Raw genomic sequence first — 10,478 nt, 5'->3', positions numbered from 1 at the left:
TCTCCAAGAAGCCCTGGCTTGCCCTCTTATCCACCCTCACCCCACCCTCTGCATAGTTTCCTAGCATAGTTTTGTTCATGGTGTGTTATGAGGAGTTATAAGACTAGATATGGCACTATCAGCAGTATGAATGTGCCTGATGTTGACGTTCGCTTGAGATAAAACTAGGTCCACTGTGGCTTAGAAGAAAGCAAGCTGAGCACTGGACATGCATCTGTCCAATGTTCTTCTGACTGTGGAAGTCATACAATCAGCTGCATTAAGTTCCCGAGGCCCTGGCTACCCGGCCATGATGGATTGTAACCTGGAACTATAACTAAAATTGGCATTTTCTCCTCTAAGTTGCTTCTGTCAGAATATTTTAACAGATCAATAGGATAAGAGCCTCCAACAGTCCCCACTAAAGCATACTATGCAACCTTGGATGGACTTGACTCTGGTCTCCTTAGCATCTTCTGCCTGGATCTGTTCTTTCACAGTGAATTTTCCTGAAATGATAACTCAGGCTGTTAGCAATCACAATTAAAAACTCAAAAGGAGATGAGAAAAAGATAACTTAGGTGCATATTATGCTAACATACATCTAGACATGCAGCATCTGGTTCCAACTTGTCTCCAGCTGAGCACAGTGAGTGCTCCCACAGTCAGCAAGCTTAACCATTTCTATTTGCAGTAGCTCTTTGGAGTGATGGGACAAAGCTGATTGTGTTACAGGAGCAGCCATTTGAACTGTTAACTGGAAAGCCATGCTCGCCTACCCTAAGACTACTAACACCTGGCAGAATGAGATTCCTAGAATCAGGCTTGCTATCAGCTACACACTTACTAAATGTTAGGAAGGTGAGACAATGAATTCAAAACATCTTCTCAATGTTGCTTCTTTGAAAGTCTTTAAGCCTACAAGGGAATATTTTAAAACTGTATCTATAGTAATTAATATTTTAGTTTTGTTTCTCTGTAGTTATGATAAACAGAGCATGAAAGAGAGCAATCTTATCTTCAGAGGTGTTTTTACATTCAATTTATTGCCATTGACAAAAAAAAAATTGCCTTTCAATGTGGAAAAATATCTCTTTGAAGAGCTTTATTGTGTGCCTGCCTCATATGATGCTATAACTTTATTTTAGTCACAATATAGGAATAAAGAATTTATAGACTGAAGAGTAAACACAAATCTTATGTACTGTAACACTCTAATATATGTTATTTAATAACAAAGGAAAATGATTGCTACCTTCTGGAGAAAAGAGGAAACAATAAAACAGATAATGACATTATCATGAATATTAATATTTAAGGGCTACTTTGAAGACAGTTGTAAAAAACTTCTTAAACAGACAACTATTTATCTCAGCAGCTTAAGTCATTGAAAATCCAATTGTTTCTTCTAAATTTTTAATTTGTAAGATTGTGAATTCAACAGTTATAAACAAGCATTCAGGAATGCACATTTGAAATATGCAAATCTACTCTTCTGCTAGCTTCCTGTAAACACTGCTATTGTCTACCTTGTGCTGCGCACTATTGACAGGAAGGCACTTTAACCCGCAGATTCCTGACTCAAAACACAAAAAGAAGGGAGAGGAGGAGGGGAAGAAAAGGAAAGCATCTGTCATGGAGACGGGCTGTTAAGAGCCCAGAGGATCTTCACAGTATTCTTTCCCACAGTGCTGCTGGCCTGGTCTGTATTTCACTGGCTTCCTTCTCTCTGATCTGCTTTTTTAACTCAGCTGCAGTTTTTTCCAGTTGTTGGATGTTCCATTGCCATTTCCTCCTATTTAACTGAATCTTGTTCACCTGACAGTGCAAACGCTTAAGAATTGCTTCATATCTCTTATGTTGTACCTGTTGGAAAACAGTACATACAAACAGTGCTTGTGAGCATGAATCAACAGTCATAACAGACACTCTGACTCCTAGAGAAAAGCACTCAAGTAGAAATAATTTATTGTAAACTAACATATGCTAACAGCCAACATATTACCAATGCTGAAAGTTTTCTACAAAAGATGACCATAATACCTTATATTATGGGTACTATTTCCCCCTCCTCTATGTGTGTGTGTGTGAGTGTGTGAAGAAACTGAAAATCAGAGTAATTTGAACACCATTTCAAAACTAACAAGTAGTAATGTTTGGGATTTGAACCCAAACTCAGCATGGTGATGACCTTCTGCTTGTTAAAGTCGTTGTCAAATGTTAAGTAAATGTGGCCTGATGTTGCCTCTTTATTGGCTCCTATCTGATGAAATACAGTGTTGGTATGTAAACTGGGAGTTTAACTTACATTTGCAGCACAGCTGATTCTTGTCCAACTGTTAAGACCATGCTCATTCGGAAGGGTAAGCAGTGGAGCTATTCCTGCATCTCACTTCCATTTATGTCCAGCAATGCTGCCGGCCCACACCTCTCCCAGCTCTCTGCACCTCCTCTGGCCTTGAGGACTTAGCAGCTCATGACTCACCCACTGTCCTATTACACTCAGTTGAATTTAACTGCTCTAATGTCTGTCTTATGACTAGTTAGGAGAAATGGTTTGGTTTCTATATCCAGCTTAGAAGATCTAAGACAGCGGTTCTCACCCTTCCTGACACTGGGACTGTTTAGGACAGCTCCTTGAGTTGCGGTGACCCTCAGCCATAAAATTACTTTCACTGTTACTACAAAACTGTAATTTTGCTACTGTTCGAATTGTAATATAAATACGTGTTTTCTGATGGCCTTAGGCAACCCCTGTGAAAGGGTCATTCAACTCCCAAAGCAGTAGCAACACACACTGAATGCTGGTCTGAGAGGATGTGCTCGGGTGTTCCCTTAAGTAACTGAGAAAATTGATTCTGAGCCATACAATGACACCCTGCAAGGTGAAGAAGCAGTGAAAATGGCAAGTGATGTGGTATCATGATGTGGTGCCCATTAGAAGGCAAAGAAAACAAGACATTTATCTGCAATTTTCTTCTTTTAACCACTGAATCGAATGTCACTGTGTACTACATCGTCATTACCCATGTATCAGTAAAAGGATATTTAGTTTTTTCTATTTCCTGGCTAGCTATTGTGAATAAAGTAGCAATGAACATGGCTGAGAACGTGTCTGTGAAGTAGGATGCTGAGGCCTTGGAGCATATGCCGAGGCTTAGAGCTAGGTCATACGGTAGATCTACCTTCAGCTTTTGTGAGGCTTCTCCACCCTGACTTCTAGAGTGGCCACACCAGTGTGCAATCTAACCTGTGAGGTCTCCCTTTCCCACATCCTCACCCGGCCTTACTGTTGGTTGTTTACTTGACTTCAGCATTCTGATGGGTAAGATGAACTCTCAAAGTACTTTTAATTTACTTTTCCTTAATTGCTAAGGATACTGAACACCTCAAAGACAATTCTTAACAACTTTTCTGTCTTCTTTTGAGAACTCTGTATTCAGATCCATACCCTAGTTTTAATTGGGCACCTGGTTTGTTTGTTTTACTGATTTTTTGAGTTCTTTGTACACTCTGATTAGCAATCATTTATTAGCTATATAGTTGGCAAGGATTCTCTCCTACTTTGTGTGTGAGAATTTGAAGACACCACACACTTCAGATACAAGGCTTGGAGGAAACTGAAACTGAGCTGGAAGCCTTCTCCCTGAGGCCTAGCTCTCATGTTGTCCACGCATGTAAGTAAAGAAACTTAGTCTTACCAGCTATAGTCTCTGAACCACAGCAGAGACCAGCATGGCAAGATGTAATCTATGGTGCAAAGGTGACGCTTTCATCTCACGGGTAATCAATAGCCACCTAATTGGACTCAGTGCCCACTCAACGCTTGGAGAGAATTCAGAGGTTCACACCTGGCACTATAAAGCTAACCAACTCCTTATAGCTGGGGAGGTCATGGGCCCAAGAGGACAGCTTACTGAGGCTACTTTCCTAAGCCCGTGTAATTCCCAACTGCATTCTAAATATAGATCTGTATGCTCAGGTAAGTATAGCTCTTATCCCTCAAAAAGCTTCAGTTTGCAGCAAAGCAAATGTTTTAGAAATACATAACTGATAATTGTGTAGAGAACAATAGAATATGAGGTGCCTATCCCCAGCTGATACATCTAAATACAACACCTACACCTAAGCTCAGAGGACAAGGTCAAAGAGGGAGAAGAAAGATTATAAGAGCCAGAGGACCAGGGTGTGTGTTACAAGATAGAGTTCCTTATATATGACAGAGTCACATTCATGAGTTCTTATCAATATGGTCCCCTAAACAAGAGCTACACAGTGAAAATACCAGCTGACAATGCAGTACTGATGGAAAACATCTCATAAGGCCCCACTCCTAAATGAAGAGCTATAGACAACGATCACTGAGAGATACGAATCAGCCTTCTCCAAAGATGAGCTCCCCAATATGTTATCCAGCCCCATGCAGCCATCTCTAAACAACATATAGTAATAATTACAGAAGAGCTGCTCATGAAATTGAGAGGTCATGGGAGGGCTTAGAGTGGAGAGAGTATGGGGTGGAAAGGATGTAATTATAGTACTCATGTATAAGGATTCTTTAAAAATAATAATAGCATAAAACTCCCAAATAATAGAAAGTTAAAAACCAAACAAAAAAATTCCTATGTTAGAACTAACTATACAAAGAAAACCTATCTCATTTGTTAAAGGCAGAGGACGTGTCAGTGAATGAAGTTCTGAGTGAATGTATCTTCTTGAAATGGGCATAGCGCTGTCACAGACACCAGTTCTCCATATGGCCAGCCTGAAGAGAGGTACCAAGTAGTGTTTGACAGCTTATGAACAACTGACTAGAGTGTTCAAAGACTAATAACTGCTGCTTCCTCCCTCTGGATGTTTATACCCAGAGACTGCTCATCCACATAGCTCCTCTCCCTATACCTAACAGACGTGCTGAGGTTCTGATTATGGTGATAGTAGGGGCCTTCCTTTGGAAGGAGTAGAGTCCCCAGCTTGATCCTGGCTTTACTGCACATGTGCTGATGTCTCTAGTCAGGATTCCAGGATGCAAACCACATGGATCATTGGTTGTAGGAGTTAAACAATTCACATATAATCCAGACAAATTACTTTTAGCATGTTCCCAGAACTACACAAACATGAGCACTATCTGTTTTAGAACATTTTCATTATCTTCCTGAGAACACAAGGTCTTGGTGTGCAGATGTTTTCACCTTTCTTGCCCATAAACTTAGGTATAGAATTCATAGGTCATGTGGTAATTTCATGTTAAACCCTCTGAAGAACTATTTTCCAGAATGTCAGCAATATTTTACATTCCCACTTGTATATATGAGGGTTCCTATTTCTATATACCCTCAAAATATTTATTACTATTTGCCATTTTTGTTAACAGCCATCCTTATGGATCTGAGGTGATATCTCATAGTCAAACCTTTATTGTTACATTTATTTGGTGGTGGTGGTGTGTGGGTGGGTGGGTGTCTGTGTGTCTGTGTGTGTGTGTCTGTGTGTGTCTATGTGTATCTGTGTGTGTGTCTCTCTGTGTGCAAGTGTCATGGAGCACATGTGTGAAAGTCAAGTTGCGGAAGTTGGTTCTCACCTTCCACCATGTGGATTCTGGGAAATAAGCTTGCAACAAGTGCCTTTACTCTCTGAGCTTCCTCATGAACCGAATGTTTATCTTAAATAAATCAATACAATTATGTAATAATAGGACTGAGATAGATACCTACTATATTTATTATGTATATGTTTCATATAATTATTATGTATAATTATAAACATATATACTTACATTTAATTAAATTATATATGTATAAACACACTGGTGAATACTATAACAAGTCAGAATGTGGCAGCTTAAGTAAATTCAAAGTGTCAAGTTGTCAAATAATCAATTTGCCCAGTGTGTGACAATGACTGACTTGCCATGTCTATGTCTAATGGCTGAGGAGAGCTTTGGGGAACAACTATTCTCAGGCTGTCCCCAGACTCTCTTTCTTTGTTCTTCTCAGCTTGACACCTAGGACTCAGACTGGGCCACATGCTCACTCCCCCAGCCTCCATCTCTCTCTCAGCCTCTCTAGGAGTGCTGAGGGGTTCTTTCTGTGCTTACAGACTAGAGGCTTTTGATAGTAAATCAATACTATAGACTATTTCATCTTCATAGAAAATATTTTTAAACACATAAAATAAAATAGGATGACCAAGGGAAGCAATCATGTTGAAATATCACTATGCATCAACAGCAGAAGAACTAGAATGGCAATATAAACATTTCAGAGTACTTATATAAAATCAAAGTAAGAACTTGTCAACTAACATTTCAAATAAACTGTAATGAATTATATAATATATATATTCAATTCTTGTTAATTTTGCAAATTCAGATAATCCATGCTACTTAGCAAACCAGGCTCATTGATATGTTAGCAAAACAAAAATTACTTCATAAGGATTAAAAATAGATTAATATATACTCTGACCAGATAAGCAGGGGTCTCACTGAAGATCTTCACCTCTCCTTCTGGATCCTCCAAACTCAAAACCCCAGTCTCATCTACAGCTATGCAGCAGACCAACCAGTAGTGGTTGCCTTCCCACCCCTGTACCCTCTCCAAGAGATCACACAGCGTTTCCACTCCTAACACCTTGCTACACTCACTGCTTTATCCCAGACCCCAGCACAATCAGGGGTTTCCTGGGAACCAACAGACTACACTAACCAGGAAATTAGATAGGCTGACTGTAGATCGCCACCTCTCTCCTTTGCTCCTCCACATCCAATCCCCCAGACTCACCCCTAACTCTGCCACATAAAACCTGTTGTAGTTCCCCTTCGTCCCCTGACCCATCTCCAGTAGGTCAGAATTCCCCCTACTAACCTCCCTACCCCAGACTTCAACTCCAGCAGAACTCCATAGGAACCCATGGGCCACTCTGACAAGTGAAGCAAGTAGGCCAACTGAAGATCTTCACTTCTCCCTTCATTCCTCCAAGTCCAGCTCATCCCCAAGTCTGTAGAAGATCTTTTGTTGTAGCATGTCCTCACTCTTCTGCCCCATTCCCAGGGAACTGAGCAGATTCTGGTGGAACACCTACTTTCCTCCCTCCCCTCCCCAGCCCAACTCTATTCTTAAGTTCAGTTTCTACTACCTAGAAACACATTTTAGAAGGAACCTTCACTGGCCACACCTATCAGATCTCCAGAAGAATTGCCTACCAGGCAAAACACAGCCACGATATTCTCCCAAGAACCAGAGAGGAAACAGAAACCAAGGAACAAAACACTCACCCACCAAAAATAAGACCCGATAACAGCACCTAGATTTACAATGTTCCTAATCCCACATGCCTAGATGCCAGCATAAAAGCACAATCAATAAGAGCCAAGATACTAATGTCTCCATGAGAGCCCAGCAAGCCTGTGACAGCAAACCTATGAAAGTAGCCTTTGAGTATTCCAACATAGTTGAAGCAAAAGAGAAAGACTTCAGAATAGGCTTTACGAAAATGACAGAGGTCCTTAAAGAGTAAATGAGTAAATCCTTTAAAGAAATCTAGGGAAATACAAACAAATAGTGGATGGAAATGAATAAAACAGTTCAAGACCTGAAAGTGAGAATAAAATCAATTAAGAAAACCCAAACTAAGTGAAGTCTGGAAATTAAAAATTTATGTACTCATACAAACATCTCAGAGGCAAGCCTCATAAAGTGAATAGAAAAGATAAATGAAAGAATCTCAGGTATAGAAGATGCTATAGACAAAATGGATATTTTGGTCCAGGAAAATGTTAAATCTACAAATCTCCTAGCATTAAACATCCAGGAAATCTGGGGCATTATGAAAAGAACACATCTAAGAATAATAGTAATAAAGGAAGGAGAAGCCCAGGTCAAAGGTCCAGAAAAAAAGCTTTAACAAAATCATAGAAAAAATTTTCCCAAACCTAAAGAAAAAAATGTCTGTCAAAGAACAATAATCATACAAAACATCAGATGGAATGGACCAGAAAAGGAAATCTCCTCTACACATAATACTCAAAACACTAAATGTATAGAATAAAAAATAAGTAAAGCTTCAAGGGAAAAAGACCAAGTAAGATATAAAGACAGACCTCTGAGACTACCAGACCTCTTAGTGGGGACTCTAACAGCCTGTAAAGGCATGCTGCAGACTCTTAAGAGACCACAGACACCAGTTCAGGCTATTATAGCCAGCAAAAATTTCAATCACAATAGATGAGAAAGTAAGACATTCTATGATGAACCAAAATGTAAGTAGTATCTATCTACAAACCCAGCCCTAAAGAAAGAGCTAGAAGGAAAACTCCAGCCAAAAGAGGTTTACTACACCCACGAAAATCCAGAGAATAATCTCAGACCAGCAAATCAAAAGAAGGGAAGCAAACACACATGCACATGCACACGCATATGCACACACTCACTCACACATGCACACCCACCACCACCACCATGACCACCAACACCAATACCACCTTCATCACCACCACTACTACAAGTGACAACAAAATAACAGAAACCAACAAACACTGCTCATTGATATCTCTAAACATCAACAGTCTCATTTCCCCAATAAAATGCCATAAACTAACAGAATGGAGGTGGAAATAAGCTCCATCTGTCTGCTCCACCCAAGAAACATAATTTGACACCAAGGATCAACATCACCTAAGATATTCCAAACAATAGACTTAAAAGGTAAGCCTATGTAGCCATTTTAATACCTGACATAATAGACCTCAAACAAAAACTAATAAGAAAAGATAAGAAAGGAAAACTACATGTTCATCAAAAAACAAAACAAAAACAAACAACACCTATTAAGAGGGCATTTCAATTCTTGACATCTATGCACCAAACACTAGGGCACCAAAGTTCATAAAAGAAATATTACTACAACTTAAATCACATACTGACTCTCACAAGACTGTTAGTGGGAGACTTCAGTTCCCTACTCTTGATAATAGACAGGTAACTCAGAGAAAACTAAACAAAGAAATGCTGGAGTTAACTGATGCTACAAATCAAATAGCCTAACAATATATTTACAGAACAGTTCATCCAAACACAGAGGAATACCTTTTCCTCAGCACCTCATGGAACTTTCTCCAAAACTGACTACATACTCAAACTCAAAGTAAGTCTCAACAGATACAAGAAAATTGAAACACAACAAACACAGGACAGCTAAAGACAATCTAAACTAGTAAAAGAACTGAAAAAAGTACCACTATCCCCAATTTCAAGCTGTACTACAAAACAACAGTAATAAAAACATCCTGATATTGGCACAAACACAGACAGTTTGATCATTAGAGTTGAAATGAAGACCCAGACATAAATCCATACATGCTTGGGTATCTGATTTTTTATAAAGAGGCCAGAAACACACACTGGAAAAAAGGCAGCATCTTTAAAAAAAATAGTGCTGGCAAAACTGAATAGCTATATGTAGAAGAATTCAAATAGATCTATACTTATCACTGGACAAAACTCAACACTAAATAGACCAAAGACATCAACATAAAACCAGACATACTGAACCAGACACATGAGAAAGTGGGGAATAGCCTTGAACTTACTGGTATAGGAGACAACTTCCTGACCAGAACACTGACAGTGCAGGGACTAAGATCAACAATTAACAAATGGAACCTCATGAAGCTGAGAGGTCGCACAGCAAAGGACAGTCTCATTAGGACAGAGATGCAGCCTGTGAAATGGAAAAAGATTTTACACATCTGATAGAGGGCTAATATCCAGGATGTAAAAAGAACTAAAACTAGATATCAACTCACACACACAAATGAAAAACAATAAAAAATGGGGTACAGATCTAAACAGAGAATTCTCAAAAGAGAAAACTCAAGTAGCTGAGAAACCCTTAAAAGAAATGCTCAAGATCCTTAGTCATCAGGGAAATGCAAATCAAAACTATTTTGAGATTTCATCAAACACCAAAATGACTAAGCAAAGTGAAAGTTTGCTTTCAATAAAACAAGAAACAACTTATGCTGGGGAGGATGTAGAACAAGGGAAGCTGTTCTACTGCATTGCATTCCCATCCATTGCTGGTGGGAATGCAAAAAGCCACTGTGGAAATCAGTGTGGTAATTGCTCAGGAAAATGGGAATCCAGATTCAGCAATAGCACTCTTGGCCATCTACCCAAGGACACTTCTTCCTGCTCAGACATGTTTACTGCTGCTCTAGTCATAATAGCTAGGAACTGGAAACAGCATAAATGCCCCTCAACAGAAGGATGGGTAAAGAAAATGTGGTCTATTTACATAATAGAGTATTATTCCGCTATTTAAAAATGGCATCATGGTAAACGAAAAGAACTAGAAAACATTCCAGAGTAAAGTATCCCAGACACAGAAAGACTAAAGGTATGTGCTTACATGTGGATACTAACTATTAAGTCAATGATAAGCAAGCTACAATCTGTAGAACCACAGAGCTTAGGTGCAGAGTAAGTGGGCGTACA

The 10,478-nt window shown here is 39.3% G+C and overlaps 1 protein-coding gene across 2 annotated transcripts in view; it reads right to left on the bottom strand.

The window, feature by feature from the left end:
* Positions 1 to 1,069: 1,069 nt before the first annotated feature.
* The window catches only part of Ccdc122 (coiled-coil domain containing 122), a 49,267-nt gene continuing 39,858 nt past the window's right edge, over positions 1,070 to 10,478 (bottom strand). Inside the window, exon 5 of one of the 2 annotated variants that reach the window (XM_031361394.1) lies at positions 1,070 to 1,845. In XM_031361394.1, coding sequence (XP_031217254.1) covers positions 1,648 to 1,845 — 198 coding nt within the window. In that variant the 3' untranslated portion in view covers positions 1,070 to 1,647. The remainder of the gene's footprint in view (positions 1,846 to 10,478) is intronic. The other variant, XM_031361393.1, reaches the window with a different exon arrangement.

Source organism: Mastomys coucha, unplaced genomic scaffold (assembly GCF_008632895.1).
Source record: "Mastomys coucha isolate ucsf_1 unplaced genomic scaffold, UCSF_Mcou_1 pScaffold9, whole genome shotgun sequence".
In the NCBI taxonomy this organism is placed as follows: Eukaryota; Metazoa; Chordata; class Mammalia; order Rodentia; family Muridae; genus Mastomys; species Mastomys coucha.
Note: the sequence above shows the minus strand (reverse complement) of the source record. Positions and strands in the feature narration are given on the sequence as shown.